General features: G+C 40.8%; 1 protein-coding gene across 9 annotated transcripts in view; it reads left to right on the forward strand.

Annotated features, from left to right (window-relative positions):
• The window catches only part of CDC14B (cell division cycle 14B), an 85,029-nt gene that overhangs the window by 13,584 nt on the left and 53,285 nt on the right, over positions 1 to 18,160 (forward strand). For 6 of the 9 annotated variants that reach the window (XM_036261092.1, XM_036261091.1, XM_036261090.1 and 3 more), the window contains exons 2-3: positions 16,085 to 16,175; positions 16,731 to 16,806. In XM_036261092.1, coding sequence (XP_036116985.1) covers positions 16,085 to 16,175; positions 16,731 to 16,806 — 167 coding nt within the window. The other 3 variants (XM_036261094.1, XM_036261097.1, XM_036261098.1) reach the window with 3 other exon arrangements.

Below are 18,160 nucleotides of genomic sequence, written 5' to 3' on the forward strand. Positions count from 1 at the left end.
TACAGTTTGTCCCCGGCCCTGGTTGGGTTGTGTGGGTGGCAACCACTTGATGTGTCCCTTTCACGTTGATGTTTCTCTATCACTCTCTCCCTCCCACTCTGTCTGAACAAAATATCGAAGAGTGTCCTCAGGTGAGGGTTAAAAAAAAAATTTATATTTGTTCTTTATTTTCTTGAATATCAGTGGGCAGCTGTTGGAACTTACTTGAAAAAGTAGTGCTGCTGGTCTTTCCTGTCTTTTAATCTTGTTCCATATTTTTGAGGTGCATTCATGATTCTGGGTTCACCACATTCATCACTGGTCCACTCAAGCCCCTCTATTAGGCTTTCGATGTTACTGAAATGTAGCCCAGTAAAGAACACTGTATGTGTGTACAGATGTGTGTATGTTTGTGTCCTCATGCAGATTACAGCACATTGTTCCTAGTGTTTCTACACCTTGCTTTTCACGGTTCTTACAGTGCCTGGCACAGAACCGGAACAAAGGGAGCTGTAGGATCCTAATGGATGATGCTTTCAGCTGCTCGAGGTTGAGATGTGATGATGATAATCTAATAGCCGGGTACTCCGTGTCTGCTGGGTGCTAAGGCCTGTGCTGAGACCTGTCTACCTTCACCCCCAAATGAAATTTCTCAGACACGGGTGCTCATTATGTTTTAAAAGGACAATACAAAAATAAAAGAAAAAATGAGTAGTTATTCTACTAGCAAGGATGTTTTTTCTATCAGTCAGTGTAGATTTTTCTATAACAACACACAACCCTCAGCCTCCTTCCACCTCAGCAGCTTAAAACAAAGATTTAATTCTTGTTTCGGTTTGACATCCACTGTGGGGCAGCAGGGGACTCAGCTTATTGTAATTGCTCAGGGACCTAGGCTGATAGCACCCTGTGCCAGAAGGAAAACGATGCTGTGGAAGGTCTTGAATCAAAAATTAAACACTCATTTACACTCATAGTTCATTGGCCAGAATTCCTACCCAACTGCAGAGGGACTGGAATATGCCTGTTGGGGAAGGAGCCAGAAATATTTGGTGAACAGCTTTAATAACTACATTTATACATTTAGATTGCTCAGTTCATATTTATATACATAGATACCTCTATGATGTTTTTACATCAACAAGATAAACACTATAAATACAATTGTCATTGCTGTTTTCCACCTCATGTTACAATGGATGTTTTCCTTGTCATAAGTATGAGTCTAAATATATATTAAGTATTTCAAAGAAAGAAACATGTTGCTAATTTTAAGTTAGAGATTTTAAGATACAGCATTTCAGAGATGTTGAAATATGAAAAAATTTACATCTTAAATTGTTGGAATATATCTTGGAGCGCTTTCAATTTTATTTTAAAGAGATTTTCTTTTCTTTTCTTTTTTTTTATCGCTGCATAGAATTTCACTTTGTAATAAGCATGACAGTTTTAATCAAATCCTTATTGATACTCCTTTGGATTGTTTTCAGTCTTTAGCTATAAAAAACAATGCTGTGTTGCCTGGCTGGTGTGGCTCACTAGTTGAGCATTGACCCATGTACAAGAGGTCACTGGTTCAGTTCCCTGTCAGGGCATATGCCAGGTTGTGGGCCCATCCCCAGTGGGGGGCATGCAGGAGGCCGCCAATTGATGTTCTCTCCCACTGATGTTTCTATCTCCCTCTCTCTTCCTCCCTTCCTCTCTCTCTAAAATCAATAAAGAAAAAAATAATGCTGTATTGAATAACCTGTTATATATGCCATTTCCTGTGTCCAAATGTGTATCAGGGATGGGTTCTCAAGAGTGAATTGCTGAGAAAAGGTATATATGTTTTTAAATTTGATAGAAGTTATCCCACTTATAATCCCACCAGCAGTGAATGAGAGGACTTGTTTATAACTTCACCAACAGAGTGGGTTACCAAACTTTTGAATTTTGCCAGTGTGGCAAGTAAAAGATTATAGTCTCAATGTAGTTTTCCCTTGTATTTCTCTTGAGAGCACAGGCTGGGTTTCTGAAAACTGGCTATATGTATCTTTTGCCCATTTTTCTATTGGGTTACTGGTTGCTTCTAGTTTATATGCATTAGACTCGTTAAGTATTAGGGAAATTATTATCTGTTAGGATTTACAAATATTTTTTATTTGTCATTGCCTTTTGATTTTTCTGATAGTTGTGGTGATGTGTGTTTGCTGTGCAAAGTTTATAGGTGAACCTGCTAATCTTTGCTCTTTCTGGATTTTAAGTCATAGTTGGACCCAACAAAGTTATTAAAGAATTCTCATGTGCTTTTTTTTCCCATTTCTCTTTGTCCTGGCCTTTATGTTTTTGTCCTTGGGCATTTTACTTTTATTATATTTTAAACCATACAATACAGTGTTGTTAACAATATCTCTCCACGTAGATATCATATTTAGTGCCCTTAATACCTTTGTAGATCCAAATTTCCACTGGTAACATTTCCTTCTTCCAGAAGGATTTTTCCCCCCTTTATTGATGTTAGAGACAGAGGAAGGGGGAGGGAGAGAGATAGAAACACCAGTGAGAGAGAACGTTAATTGGCCGCCTCCTACATGCCCCGCACTGGGGACAGGCCCACAACCTGGCACCTGCCCTGACTGGGAATCGAACTGGCTACCTCTTGGTGCATGGGTCGATGTTCAACCACTGAGCTGGGTTTCCAGAAAGATTTTTTAAAAAACTTTTTATAGCCCTGGATGGTTTGGCTCAGCAGTTAGAGCATCGGCCCGCTAAAGTCACATACCTCAGTTGCAGTTTGTCCCTGACCCCGGTTGGGGTCGTGTGGGTGGCAACCACTCGATGTCTTTCTGTCGCATCCATGTTTCTCTCTCTCTCTTTCTCCCTCTCTCCCTCCTGCTCTATCTGAAGATAAATGCAAAAACATGTCCTCTGGTGAGGATTATAAAAATAACAATAAAAAAATAAAAAAACTTTTTATGTGATGCAGATCTGCTAGTGATGAACTCTTTCATCTTTTGAATGTCTAAAATGTCCTCATTATACCTTGTCTCTGAAAGATTTTTGCTTAGTGTAGCATTCAAGGTTGGCGCTGTTCTTTTTTCTTGCAGAGTGTTGCTCTGATGTCTTCTCACTTGCATTGGTTCCAATAAGAAATCTGGTACCTTATCTCTCCTTCTGTGTCTAGCGTGGACTTTTTCCTCTGACTGATTTTCAGATTTTCTCTTTATCGCCACTTTTGAGCAGTTGAATTATGGTGCAATTTTCTTCGTGTTTCTTGTGCTTAGGGTTCACTGAATTTCTTGGATCTGTGGGTGTATCGTGTTCATCAATGCAGAAATTTTCAGCCATTCTTCCTTTAAATATTTTTTCTGCAAGCCCCCTTCCTTAATATAAAATTACTTCTTGTATATGAGGCTTTTTAGATTTTTTTTTTTTCAATTTTTCAGATTTTTTTCCTGCTCTGTTTCATTTGGAGAGATCCACCGCTATACCTTCACTGACTTCTCCTGTTTTCTTACCTGCCATTAGTCCCACCAATGTATTTCTCATCTCAAAGATTGTAGTTTTTATCTTCAGAAAAGCTTGATTTGAGCTTTTGTTATGTCTTCTGTGTCTCCACTTTTTTTAACTCAATTTTTAAAATAATGACCCTGTTGAGCCCTGGCCGGTTTGGCTCAGAGGTTAGAGCGTCGGCCTGTGGTCCGGAGAGTCATGGGTTTGGTTTCCGCTAAGGGCATGTGCCTCGGTTGCAGTTTGTCCCCGGCCCTGGTTGGGTTGTGCGGGTGGCAGCCACTCGATGTGTCCCTTTCACATTGATGTTTCTCTCTCTCTCTTTCTCTCGCTCCCTCCCACTTTATCTGAACAAAAAATGGAAAAATATCCTCAGGTGAAAATAAAAAATAAATAAAATAATGACCCTGTTGAGATATACTACTACATAACCCAGCATTTTAAAGTACATATTTCTGCCCTGGCCGGTTTGGCTCAGCGGTTAGAGCATCCACCTGCGGTCCAGAGAGACCTGGGTTCAGTTCCCGCTAAGGGCATGTAATGACTCGGTTGCAGTTTGTCCCCAGCCCTGGTTGGGTCATAGGGGTGGCAACCACTCGATGTCCCTTTCACGTTGATGTTTCTCTCTCTCTCTCTTCCTCTTTCTCCCTCCCACTCTGTCTGAACAAAAAATGGAAAAATGTCCTCGGATGAGGATAAAAAAAAAAGAAAGAAAATAAAGTGTATATTTCCATTTTTGAGGGAGGGTAATAGTATATTTTATATAGTATTTAAATATTAAATATTTAAATTTTAAATATTTTAAAATAGTACTTTGGGGAATAAACAGTAGATTTACAGGGTTTTGCAACTGTTACCATTATCTAATTTTAGAACATTTTCATTATCCCAAAAGAAACCTGGTATCTTAATAGCAGTTACTCATCATTCACTTCACCTCCTCCTCCATCTCAGCCGTAGGCAACCACTAATCTGCTTTCCGTCACTATATAGTTCCTGTTTTGGACATTCATAGAAATAGGATTATGCTATCAGTGATCTTTTGTGACTGGTATATTTCACTTAGAATGTATGTAAGGTTTATCCATGTTGTTAGCATGTATCAGTACTTCCTTTTTTATGGCTAAATACTATTCTATTATATGACTATATCACCTCTTGTTTATCCATTCATTAGTTGATGGACATTTAGGCTATTATGAATAATGCTGCTATGTGGATATACATTTTCATCTACTTAACTTACTGAAATATGAATACATTTGTAATAACTTTTAATGTCTTCCTTTGCTAATTCTAACTTGTGTATCCGTTCTAGGTCTATTTTGATTGACTGATTATTCTCTTCATTATGAGTCATGCTCCTCTGCTTCCTTGCATGCCTGGCAATCTGATTGGATGCTGAATTTTACCTTAGTTGGGTACTGGATATTTTTGTATTTTTGTTTTTTTATCCTCACCCGAGGACATTTTCCCATTTTTTGTTCAGATAGAGTGGGAGGGAAAGAGAGGAATAGAGAGAGAGAGAAACGTCGACGTGAAAGGGACACATCAAGTGGCTGCTCCCGCACGACCCAGCCAGGGCCAGGGACAAACTGCAACTGAGATACGTACCCTTAGCGGGAATCGAACCTGGGTCTCTTTGGACCTCAGGCCAACACTCTAACTGCTGAGCCAAACCGGCCAGGGCTATTTTTGTATTTTTGTAAATCTTCTTGAGCTTTGTTCAGGGATGCAGTTAAGTTGCCTGGAAACAGCTTTATACGTTCCAGTCTTGCTCTTACGGTTTGGTAGGTGGGCCTGGATCAGTGTTCAGTCCATTCCTGAGGCAAGCCCTTCCAGAGATGAGAGTAATCCAGCACCTGAGGCTAAGATGTTTTACACACTGGCCCACGGCACATGGCTCTCGCAAGCCTTATGTGAGTGCCCGACACTGTTTGCTCCAGTCCGTTCGGAGGGGTCTTTCCTGGGCCTCCAGTAGTTTCCTCACGTGCAGTTCTGTATTCTATTAAACATTGGGACTCGTGGCAAATAGCTGGGGTTCCCTGTCTGCAGCTTCCTCCTCTTTGGCACTGTGTGTCCTGGTAACTCTTGCTGCCTTGGTTTCCCTGGACTCAGCTGCATCTCTTCAATTCAGAGTCTGCTGGGTTCTGCCTCAGTTTGCCCTCCCTGTGCAGTGGCAGTGAGCTGGGGAACCTTCGAATTCTTTGTTTCCTCTGTCTCAGGGATCGCTGCCCTCCTTTGCCTGATACCTTGAGTCTTGAAAACTATTTTTTAACATATTTTGTCTGTTTAAAAAAATTTTTGTCAGGAAGTATGGTAATCTGGTCCCTGATACTCTTTATCTTGGCTATCTGTATTTTTTTATGTATTTTATGTTTCTATTTTTGTTTTAAAAAATATTTTTTATTGATTTTTTTTTTCAGAGAGAGAAGAGATAGAAACATCGATGTGCGAGAGAAACATTGATCAGCTGCCTCCTGCACACCCGCTATTGGGGATCAGCCCGAAACCCGGGCCTGTGCCCTGACTGGGAATTGAACGGGGCGACCTCTCAGTGCATGGGACGACCCTCAATCCGCTGAGCCACACTGGCCGGGCTGTTTTTATTTTCTTACATGTATATATTTTTTTTATTTGAAATTTATTCTGCTGTGAGATCACAGAGCCACTTTTATTTATTTTTTCAGATGGGTACCCAGTACCATTTATTTACTCAGCATCTGGTTTGATTTATCATCTTTTTTTTTTTTTTATCCTCACCCAAGGACATTTTTCCATTTTTTGTTCAGATAGAGCGGGAGGGAGAGAGAGGAAGAGAGAGAGAGAGAAACATCGATGTGAAGGGACACATCGAGTGGCTGCTACCCGCACGACCAACCAGGGCCGGGGACAAACTGCAACTGAGGTACATGCCCTTAGCGGGAACCGAACCCGGGTCTCTCTGGACCGCAGGCCGACGCTCTAACCGCTGAGCCAAACCGGCCAGGGCTGATTTATCATCTTTATTGTGTACTACATTCTTGTATAACTTCTGGTGCCAGAACATTCTGTACTAGTAATGGAGGTCTTTTAATATATTTTAATATCTGGTAGTACTAGCTCCTTTTTAGACTTTTTTTTTCTTTATTGATTTTAGAGGGAGAGGAAGAGAGAGATAGAAACATTGACGAGAAAGAACATCTATTGGCCGCCTCCTGCATGCCCCTAAATGGGATTGGGCCCACAACCTGGGCATGTATCCTGACCGGGAATCAAACTGGTGACCTCTTGGTGCAGGAGTCGATGCTCAACCATTGAGCCACACCGGCCGGGCCGACTTCTTAAAAAAAAGAGAGATGTGTTTATTACTCATAAGTCCTGAATGACGTACATGAACCCCAGCAGCTCAAGTTATGGTGCTGGCGGAGAGGTTTTCTGTTTCGTATTCAATGTTGCCTTGTGCTAGTTTCAGGTGTACAGCAGAGGGAGCCTGTTAGACGTTTTGTGTGTGTGGTTTGCTTCTTGTTTTTAGTCTTTTCCCCCAGCTATCCTCGGCCGATGCTCTAACAGCTGAGCCACACTGGCTAGGGCTTTTATAATTTTTAAAAATTGATTTCAGAGAGAGAGGGAGGGAGAAACATCAATGTGAGAAAGAAACATTGATTTTTATTATTTTCCCATATGAACTTTAAGATCGACTTCACTATTCCATAAACAAACATAATCCTGCTAGTTACTTACATGACTATTGACTTGGAGGAAAAAAACAGCCATCTTCAGGAAGATGACTTCTCTGTCCACAAACATGGATGTCTTTTTGTTTGCTCAAGTCTTCTTTTGGGTAGCTCATTACTCTTAAAATCTTCATACCTTATGATGTCTTACACTTGACTTGTTAAACTTTTCCTTAAGTGTTTAATATTTGTTGTTATTATAAATGGGATTTTTTTCCCTCCATTGTATTTCATATACTAACAATACTCTGAGCAGTTAAAGCTGAGCTCTTGGAAGCATTTTCGTTTTACGTAGACTCCATAGTGCCTACAATGCTTCGATGTCAGAATAAAGCCTGAGCAGCAACTTTAACTGCGTTAGTACTATATTTACCTTATAAGTGATTGCCTCGGGGCTTCGGTTTTCATTGTTAAAATCTAGGGATTGATCATTCTGATCTTGTTTGTATTTTATCTTATATAGTCCTTGTAAATAAGACTCTATTAATATCCTTAATAGCTATCTATTTTTTATAATTTTTTGTTGTTGTTGTTAATCCTCAGTTGAGGATACTTTTCCATGGGAAGGAGGGAGAGAGAGAGAGAAACAAAAGGAAAGAAAAAGAAACATCGATGTGAGAGAGATACATCCATTGGTTTCCTCCTGCATGAGGCCTACTGGGGCCCAGGATCGAACCTCCAACCCAGGTATGTGCCCTTGACCAGAATTGAACCCAAGACCCTTCAGTCCTTGACCGATGCTCTAACTGCTGAGCCAGACAGGCCAGGGCTTTTATAATTTTTAAAAATTGATTTCAGAGAGAGAGGGAGAGAGAAACATCAATGTGAGAAAGAAACACTGATTGGTTGCCCTCAGTAAATGCCAACCTGGGACTGAACCCAAAATCCATGCATGTGCCCCGACTGGGAATCAAACCAGCAATCCCTCAGTGCAGTTTCACATCTATTTCTGTTTGCTTGCTAATCTTAGTATTGTTATTTATGTAGGTAATTTCTTCCCAGAATGTATTAGGCTTCTGGAGATCAAAAATCCAGATTTCAGAGAATGTTGTGCTCTATCTTAAGCAAATAAGGGTGTCTGACAAATGTAAGGGTTACTTTTAGGAGTGGAACAGAATATTTGAAATTAGAATTATTTAGGGTGCATGGTTAAGCACAGAGTGCTTGCACATATTCATTCAACTTTAATTAAAAAAAAAACCACAATAAAATATACTCACCAAGTATAAATTTTATCAGGATTTTTAGTACTTGGTGATTTTTTCCAATAGGAGGGTTACACTCTTGCATTCAGGCAGTGTTTTCCAATTGTAACTATCTAGATAACATTGTAAAATGTAAAGCTGCTACATAGTTACAAGCTAAATAGCACTTTGTCATAAAATGGATAATAAATATATTTAGCATTGACATTAAAATTCCTGGAGTGTTAATAATTTCTTCTAAAACTTTTCATTTAAAAAAATAAATAAAACTTTGCCCAGCTGGTGCGGCTCAGTGGTTGAGCATCGACCCATGCACCAAGAGGTTGCCAGTTCGATTCCCAGATTCCCGGTCAGGGCACATGTCCAGGTTGTGGGCTCAATCTGCAATGGGGGCCGTGCAGGAGGCGGCCCATCGATGTTCTCTTCATTTATGTTTCTATCTCTCTCTCTCTTTCCCTTCCTCTCTCTTTAAAATTAATAAAGGGGAAAAAAATTCAAGCTTTAAATATAAGCATGAAGAAGACTAACTCCAAATTATGTTAAACTTAGCCATGAACTTTTTCTCCTCAAAGTACTGTATGAGCAAAGTTTTCTTAAAATCCGCAGGCTAGAGCTTCAGGTAGGGCTGCTGCAGAAAGCTAAATGTACCTGCTGTGCGCATCTGCCCTGCTGAAAAGTGACCTGTGAGTGCGGGAGTGTGTGCCATTCCTTGCTGACTGACGCTGTGTGGCTGGGGTCATAGGGTTCTCAGTGAACAGCCCCTTTCCCTGTTTCTCATTTTCCACCAAGCTGTGCTGCTTCCTGCTCTCCTGGGTCCCCCAGAGTGTTTCTTCTGTGGTGTCTCAGTCCTCCCAGCCCACACCTCAAGGAGGCAAAGCTTTGAAGGAATTGACCCTGGAAAAGCTCAAGTAAAGCATCTTTATATGGTGTTGGTTGCAGTCTGCTTTCCCATCTTTCCTTTTGAAAAATAAAGTGTGTGTGTGTGTGTGTGTATTTTTTAATTGATTTTACAGAGGGAGGAAGGGAGAGGGAGAGAGAGGGAGAAACATTGATGAGAGAGAACATAGATTGGCTGCCTCCTGAATGCCCCCCTCTGGGGATCAAGCCCACAACCCAGGCATGTGCCCTGACCAGGAATCGAACCGGGACCTCTCAGTCCATTGGACAGCACTCAATCCACTGAGCCACACCGGCCAGGCAATCCAGAGTACTTTTAAAATAAGGTAGTTGGCTCTGGCTGGGTTCGGTTACCGCTAAGGGCACGTACCTCGGTTGCAGTTTGTCCCCGGCCCTGGTTGGGGTCATGTGGGTGGCAACCACTTGATGTGTCTCTCTCACATCGATCTTTCTCCCTCTCTCTTCCTCCCTCTCTTCCTCCCTCTCTCCCTCCTGCTCTATCTGAAGATAAATGCAAAAATGTCTTCAGGTGAGGATAAAATAAGGTGGTTGATAGAAGATAAAGAATGGAAGATAATTTTTCCGTTAAAAGATAAACCCTATTTCTGCGAATTTTTCTTTGAAGAGTTTAAGACTGAGGGAATGTTTTTTTGGTTTGTTTTTGTTTTTTCTTTTTCTAATTCTTTTACAGACTGAGAAAAGATAAAAATATTATTTCAGGAATCACTGAAAGAATCTTAGCTACACTATCTTTTCTGGTAGGTCATTTTTTTTTTTTTGAAGTTGCAATGTAATTTACTATTTGTGCTCTATACTATACACTTAATTAGGTTAAGATAATTCTTAATTATATTTTATACAAAATACTTTATTCTATAGTCTTTTCATGAATCTATACAAAATACTTGATATTCTGTAGTCTTCTTATATGCTTAAAATTCCTTTGGGCCACTTCACTATGCCCCCTGTCCCCTTTCAATAGTAAATTGTAGCCCTGGCCAGTTTGGCTCAGTGGTTGGAGCGTCTGCCTGCAGACCAAAGAGTCTGGGGTTCCATTCTGGTCAAGGGCATGAACCTCAGTTGCAGTTCGTCCTGTGCCCTGGTCGGGGTCGTGCAGGAGGTAACCAGTCAGTGTCTCTCTTTCTCTCTCCCTCTCTGTCCCTCTCTCCCGCCCTCTCACCCTGAAATAGAAAAATATTCTCGGGTGAGGATTAAAATAAATAAATAAAAAGTAAACTGTAATTTGTATACAGTAAAACACATGGGTTTATGTGTACAGTTTGAATTTTAACAAGTGAATAATCTTGTGAACTACTGTTCCCTCTGGGCCCCTTTCCTCTTACCTCAAACAACCGCTGTTGATTTCTCTCAGTATAAATTAATTTTACCTGTTCTTGAACTTTATGTATCGAGAATCATACAGCATGAACTCTTCTGTGTGTCTCCTTTTGCTCAGCATAGTGTTTAGAGATACATTCATTTTATTTTGTGTATCAACACTTCGTTGTTTTGTTTTTGTTGAGTAGTGTTCCATTGCATGAATATAGTACAGTCTCCCCTGTTGATGGAAATTTGTGTTGTTTCCAGTTCCTGGCATTACAAAGCTGCTACAAATATTTCTGTACAAGCCTTTTTTGTAGACACAGGTTTTACTTTCTCTTGGGGAAATATGTATCTATATAAATAAATTGGGAGTTGTGCCTAGCTGGTGTGGCTCAGTGGTTGAACGTCGACCCATGCACCAAGAAAGAGGTCACTGGTTCGATTCCCAGTCAGGGCACATGCCCGGGTTGTGGGCCAAATCCCCATTGGGGGGCATGCAGAAGGTGACCAATTGATGTTCTCTCTCATCTAATGTCTCTCTCTCTCTCTCTCTCTCTCTCTCTCTCTCTCTCTCCCTTCCTCTCTCTCTAAAATCAATAAAGGAAAAAAATTAATATTAAAAACACAATTAGAAGTTGGATGGCAGGGTTGGTTATAGGGAAACTGTATGTAACTGTAAGAAATTGCTAAACTTTTCCAGTGTCTAAGACGATTTTACACTCCCATTAGCAGTGTTTGAGAGTTCTAATTGCTTTATACCTTCTCCAACAATTGGTGTTGTCATTCTGATTTTAGTCATTCTAGTTGCTGTGAAGTGGAATTTCATTGTGGTTTTAATTTGCATTTCCCTGTTTTGAATGCCTTTTTCATGAGTTTATAGGCCATTGCTATAATTTCTTTCATAAAGTGTCTTCAGATCTATTGCCATGGTTAACATTTTTAAAAAATTTAATATGTACCTTCTCTCTCCTCTGCACCATTTTCTTAGAGACCACAGCCAAATTGGCATGACATTAAAAAAAAATTCCCCGACAGGTTTTCCTATAGAAAATAGTATTTTATTGATATGACTAGTGGCCTAGAATTGTGATAAGCCCTAACATTTTTAGGGGGGCCTTGAAATACCATTGGAAGTAAAAAATGAATATTGTGAATAAGAGTTTGCTTCTAACAAGGCAATTATATATTAAACATACTCATTAAATTAAGTTTTTTATTCATTTGCTGCCAAGAAATTGGAAATGAGACTGATCATTTACTTACCCCCCCACCCCCACCCCACCCCGAAATGTTTATTTTGGTAGATAAATTAGAATTTATCAAAGTTCTTGGCTTTGGATCCTGGGGAAATATCTGTCTGCTGACGTTGACAGCTTTACTTCTTCTGTGTGACTTCTCTACTTCTCTTTACTTCTCTTTCTGGCTCAAGTGCCTGACTTCCGTGACTGAGATCCAGATGTTTTAGTACATGTTAACAGTGCCAGGTCTGAGCTCTTTGTATCACTTTGATGGAAACTGCCCAGAAGCAGTTTGATCTTGCCCAGCTCGTAGGGCCGCAGTGGCTGCTGCTGCTGCTGCTGCTTTTGTGGAAAGCATTACAGATGTTCCCCCCTTTTTTCCCATTGACCCCTTCCTTCCCACTCCCACCCCCCTCCTGCTTTCCCCAACCTTATGTCCGTGAGGATTTCTTGATGGATAACTGTCACTGCAGGAAAACTCCAGGTGGATGGGGTTTATCCACTCCTCTACAACCTTGCTTCTGTCAGCTTATATATAACGAAAGCTAGTCTCGGATAAAAATGTTTTCCACACAACAGTAATTAATTAAATATTCTTACCAAGCAGGCACAAAACATAACAATCTGTCCTGTGAGCTTAGCTCCTGCAAGTTTTAGGTATTCTGACCATTCCTTTTATGAAAGGTTCTGTGGGGGCACCAGAAAGAATTTTCCTCTACCTTTCTGGCTGGGCTAGTAATCAAAGTACCGTGGGACAGAGTAACAGGAGAAAATGTCTGAAGTTATTTTGGATGCATGTTTAGGGGTGCCATAAGAATATGAGACCCAAGGAGATATTGGACAGTTGAGGTTTATATGCCATTCTGGACAAAGGAGAGGGAGGCAAGGATCTGGCATTTCAAAGGGGAAGCAGGCAATTTACGGGGTAAAGAGAGGCAGAGAGAGCAATGGTGTGATAAATTCTTGCTGATGCACCCAGGAACAATGGGATACTGAGGGAAGTCCAGCAAACAGGCTTTGCCAGATTTTTCCCTGTCTGCCATATTTAATTCATATTATGATGCTAAGGTCATGCTCCCTTCCTTTAAGCAGGTTTTTCTATTTGAATTTCTTAAGGGGGGAAGGTCAAGTGTTCTTTCTTAGTCTTTTTTCTTTTTTTTCTTTATTGTTATTAGAGAGAGGGAGAGAGAGACAGAAACATCTATGAGAGAGAACATCTGATTGGCCGCCTCCTGCATGCCCCCCACTGGGGATCAGGCCTACAACCTGGGCATGTGCCCTGACCAGGAATCGAAACAGTGACTTGTTGGTGCATGGGTCCATGCTCAACCACTGAGCCACACCGGCTGGGCAGTCTTTTGTTTCTTAATAATCAGCTTAAACATCGATAACCCAAAAGGTATATTTTGAGGTGGCAAGGTGTTGTGCCTTGAATTGCCGTGAATGGGAGTTGTCCCAGCTTTTATTCCTACCCACAGGCAGTCAGTTTCTCCACAGCCTCCCCGACTACAGTGCCTTTTCAAACCACTTTGATTTTTGCCAGTCTGAAGGAAAACTAAGACATTGCAGTTTAAATTTGCATTTTGTTATTTTTTTAGAACATAAAATTGAAGGTGAGCATCTTCATGAGATCAATTTAAAATATTTTTCCAGTTTCCCTCTGGACTTTGTTTATGTGTTTGTTGCCACAAGACCCTTTTAAAAGTGGGTATCAGTTTAGCAGTCAAGAATCTCTTAAGGCTTTTAGATTTTCATTTAGAAAGTCATTCTGCAGTGGGATGGCACAAAAATGAATTTATGGTTTTGTTGTTCTCATTAAAAGTTTTTGATTAGTCTGGAATTTTAGAATAAAGTTAGGATGGTTTACTTTTGAGGCAAAATCATATGTACAATATATAATGTATATATTGTATTGGGTTTATAAATACAGTGTATTCCTTGGGAAAGAGTTGTTACTGTATTGCTTGTCTGTTTTAAGAGAGAGTCGTTGCAAACTTTTTCACGGATTATTAGAGTAACATTATAACAAAATTGTGACTATACTTATACTGTATCTTAATTCTTTTTCATTTGAGACTAAAAGGCACGTAGATTAGAAAATACTTTAAATGTTTGCTTAGTATGGTGTCAGAAATCTTTTGTAACCACACTGAGATCTTTAAAGGAATGAATGACCGCAGAAGTAGGCTCACGTTTAGATTTTGAACTCTTTGAAAGACGTCCATTGGAAATACGACGTCAGCACTCCCAATGGGCCCGCCACTCCGCGGGTCTGGACCGCTCCAGGCTGCCAGGGTCTCCGCGCAGAGGCCAGGGGGTCGGGCTTTCCCCGGGCTGCGCCTCCACGCCCGGCCCGGCCACAGCGCCCCCTGGTGGCGGCGGTCGGGGCGCTGAGGGAGGTGCCCCAGCCGGTGTCGCTCGGTGAGGTTCACCGCCTGGCGCTCCTCTCCCGAGAAGCCCTCTAACGGGCTCTCGGAGCTGCTTTCCTTCACGGCCACTGCCTGGCGCTCTGCTGGCCGCCCTGCTGTGGCGCCGGAGGGCCTGATGGCTGCTTGGCGTCCCCCGCGTCCCCAAGGCGGGGCGAGGCTCAGCCGGGGCGCCCTGGAGGTGGCACCCGTGCCCCATCGGGGCCATTTGAGAAGTTTTCAACTTCCGGGCTTGACTCGCCCGCCGGAGTGTGCGTGGAGTGGGTGGCCGAAGGGCGACACTGTTTGCACGGCCTGGGCGCGGCCCTTTAAACTTTTTGTTTTTTAAACTTCGGGGGTGTGGTCGTGGCGCCTCCTCTCTCCGCGGCTGGTTGTTCCCTGGCCATCCGGTCCTGCCCCCGCCCCGCCTTCCAGATGCTTTGGAGTCATGAGCCGGGAGGGTACAGGGACCCGTCTGGTGGCGGAGGTGATTAAAGGTGAGTGTGGAGGGGACGGAGCTAGTCTGTCCCAGGCGCCCCCGGGGTCACCCGTATTTAGGTGGCATAAAGCGACGCCCACAGAGTTGGAGGAGGACGCGATTTCTGGCCAGGAGATGCCTTCAACCTTCGGGGCCGGGGCCAGTGCTGTCTCATGTGCGTGGGTAGCCTTCTGGGACTCCGAGCCCCACGCATGTTCTTGTTTTGGGGAGAATGTGAACAGGCCTGTGCAGGGGGAGCCTTTGGCTGGTAGGTGAGTTGAGTCTCCATCCAAGGGAGCAAAATCCGTGGTCACTGTGCACGGGGATCAAGGGTCATTTGTGGTTGGCAAAGAGTAAGCCCGTCATCCTTTTGAGTGTTTGTGGTCGCAAGACATTTTAGTTGAGGAGCTTACGAGGAAATAAATACAGCAGTTGAGTGAGTTGAAATGCTGACAATTGTTTAAATTACCGTTTGGGCAAAGCTGGCATCCTTTGTTTCTTACTGTTTTAAAGGCTGGACTTGATTTTGCCACAATTTGAGTGGAAGTATTCTACTAGCAGTGCTAGTATTGCTACAACTAAGTATTGCAGATGACTTGGCTTTGCCAAGGACTTTTAGGCAACTTTTTCTGAGGAAGGGCGGGGGAGGAGGTTGGAGCCTCTGAGCATGATTAGTACCAGCATTCTTGCTAAACCTCGCAGCAGCCTGACTGCATTTATGCAACACGAGTTCATCTCACACTCATCGTGCAGAAACCTCTCATTGCTTCTGTTGCAATAGTAATTTGTCTAATTGTAAAAATCACTTCAAAAGTAGTAGTGATTCCTAAGAACAGTTGGATAAACGTATGGTTCATTTTGTTGTTTGTGTTCTGTATAGCCTTAAATGTTCATTTTGAAGCACTTTTGAAAGCGTTCTTTAGCTACTTAAAATACAGTTTCATATTGAATCATTTTAGGATGTCTTGAAAACAGTGATGATACATAGTGAAAGTCATCTAGGTTGATGGCTAGCCCTCAAGTGCATGCTTCTATTTGCTCAGATTTCTTAGTCTGGGGAAACTATAACGTTTTTTGATGAGAGTTTCCTCCAGAAATCAAGCCATATGGCTACGTGAAAAGTCACTTGTCATTATTGAAACTTGTGGCAATTTCTCCCTTAAAAAATTTGCTTATTTATTATCCCTCATCAAAGTCAGGACATTTTGAAAGTGTCTGTTGGCACCCTTACCATCAGAAACCTGTATGGAAAAAATAAAAATTTGACTTCATCTGAAAAGAGTTGTATCATGATATATGAAAAAATTTTAAATAACCTGAAGGAAGGAACATTGCAATTTTTCCATTTCAGATCGCCTTTGTTTTGCCATTCTCTACAGCAGACCAAAGAGTTCATCAAATGTACATTATTTCAGCATAGATAATGAACTTGAATATGAGAAGTAAGTATTGCTTTTTAAAAGATTGTTAGTAACTTTTTTTTTAATTTAGAAGAATCTAAAGGTATGTTTATAAATAGGATAACTTTGAAAAATTACAGATCTGTTGATTGATAAATGCAGGATATTTTTTCTTTAACCCTTAGTAATAAAATAGATTCTTAGGGAAAAATTCAAAATGAAAGAATCTTCTTAAATTTAATAATTATATTACAGTACAATGAAATATACTAAGTACTAATACACTTAAATATTCTTAGTACTAATGTACTAAGATGTGTGGAAAATGTGTAGAAAAACAGCCTTTTTATTCAGAAAGGTATTTTCATATGTTACTTGAGGTTAGATTTAGGCATTGAACCACTTTTCATATTTTTTAATAGGTATTGTTTACCAAAATAATCTCTTCCATTAGTTAAGTCAGTATCTTTAATTTGTGTGACTGATACGATTTGGTATATACTTTTTTGTCTTAATTTGGTCTTGTAGCTCTAAAAAGGCATTTATATTCGGGGCCTCTAGAATATACATACACGTTTTTGTGTTTTGCTTTTAAAGCTTCTACGCAGATTTTGGACCACTCAATCTGGCAATGGTTTACAGATATTGTTGCAAGATAAATAAGAAGCTAAAGGTAAAGTCCTTTTTACTTAAGATTTGACTTCATCGTTGTTAGCCTGACCTTGGGAGGGGAAAGTAGACAAAACACATCTCTGTTTTAAAAAGGAAATGTAATGTTTTTTACTGCAGTGGTGTTTGGGACATATTTGTGGTTTTCTCTTTTAATAAGGCACAGTGTATATGCTGGTTTTTCCAGAGTTTTGATGGAGCAGTTTAAGTTTGGGTCATTTGGTTCTGGTTTGGATTGCTCAAATTCTTAAAAGCCAAAGTGGAAATTGGTTATTAAAGTAAACCTTTTATTGACTGCTCTAATGGAACCAAAGCCTAACAAGAGAAACTTCCCTTGCTGTGGTCATTGTTCTTTCTGCCTTCACTTCGGTAGGGAAGGATTGTTAGTAAACAAACACAGAAAAATCTGCTTCTCTTACTTACTCTCATTCTACCTTGACTCTCCCCTATAATATGGTACTACTTCACCTTGACCCTTGACACGTACAGTTAAGGAGCAAGGGCAAACAGCATACCTTCAAGACTCTCAAGACTCTTCAATACAAAAGTGTATTTCTTTAGTTTGAACTTAGATCTCCATCCATTGATTTTTAAAAACATTGAATTATTGGTCATGCACAATAGGAAGTGTATATACTGCTAGCACTTCCTAATTAATCACTGTAAATTCTCAAGTAAAAGATACCGGATTTGTGGGCAGGTCATTTTTAAAAACCACTCTATTCAGTCAGTTACTTACCAGGCTATGATACAGAAGAATAAAATTTATTTTCAAGGAAAGTTAAATCATAATTAAAAATGTATGGGTAAGGCGCATGTTTTTCACTTGCGTATCAAACGTAAAATTTCACATCATAAATGTTAGAAGCATTTGTCAGATGAGCTACTGATCTGTCAAGTGGAAATTGTAGCATTGCCTTTTCTTTTTGTATTATATGTGTATTCACTATGGATTTATATAGAGATGGAAACTCTTCTTAATGGACTTTTTTCCTCTTGGACAGGAATATAAGCATCTATGGTCTTATGTATTTAAGCCGTCCCCTCACGCCCTGCTCCCTAGTAGGCAGTGGCAGGTCTTTGTTGTTCCTCTGCTTTAATTTTGAAAGAATTTTTCCCCATTCTTAGCCATCTTATGGACTTTTCTCCTTTGGGTCAACTAAGAATGTATTGGTCCCCCACCCCCCCTTTTTTAATCATTTTATCATTTACCAGCACATCTTACAGAGTGTTGACCATCCACACTGGTCAGAACATCACTGCCTATTCAATTAGGAGTGATAAGGCTGTGTTGAGCGCTTGAATTAAGAGTCTCTTGTGCTTGTGTTGCTGTGTGGCTGGTTGGGTTTGTTTTCCTT

Source organism: Molossus molossus, unplaced genomic scaffold (assembly GCF_014108415.1).
Source record: "Molossus molossus isolate mMolMol1 unplaced genomic scaffold, mMolMol1.p scaffold_m16_p_14, whole genome shotgun sequence".
Classification (NCBI taxonomy): domain Eukaryota; kingdom Metazoa; phylum Chordata; class Mammalia; order Chiroptera; family Molossidae; genus Molossus; species Molossus molossus.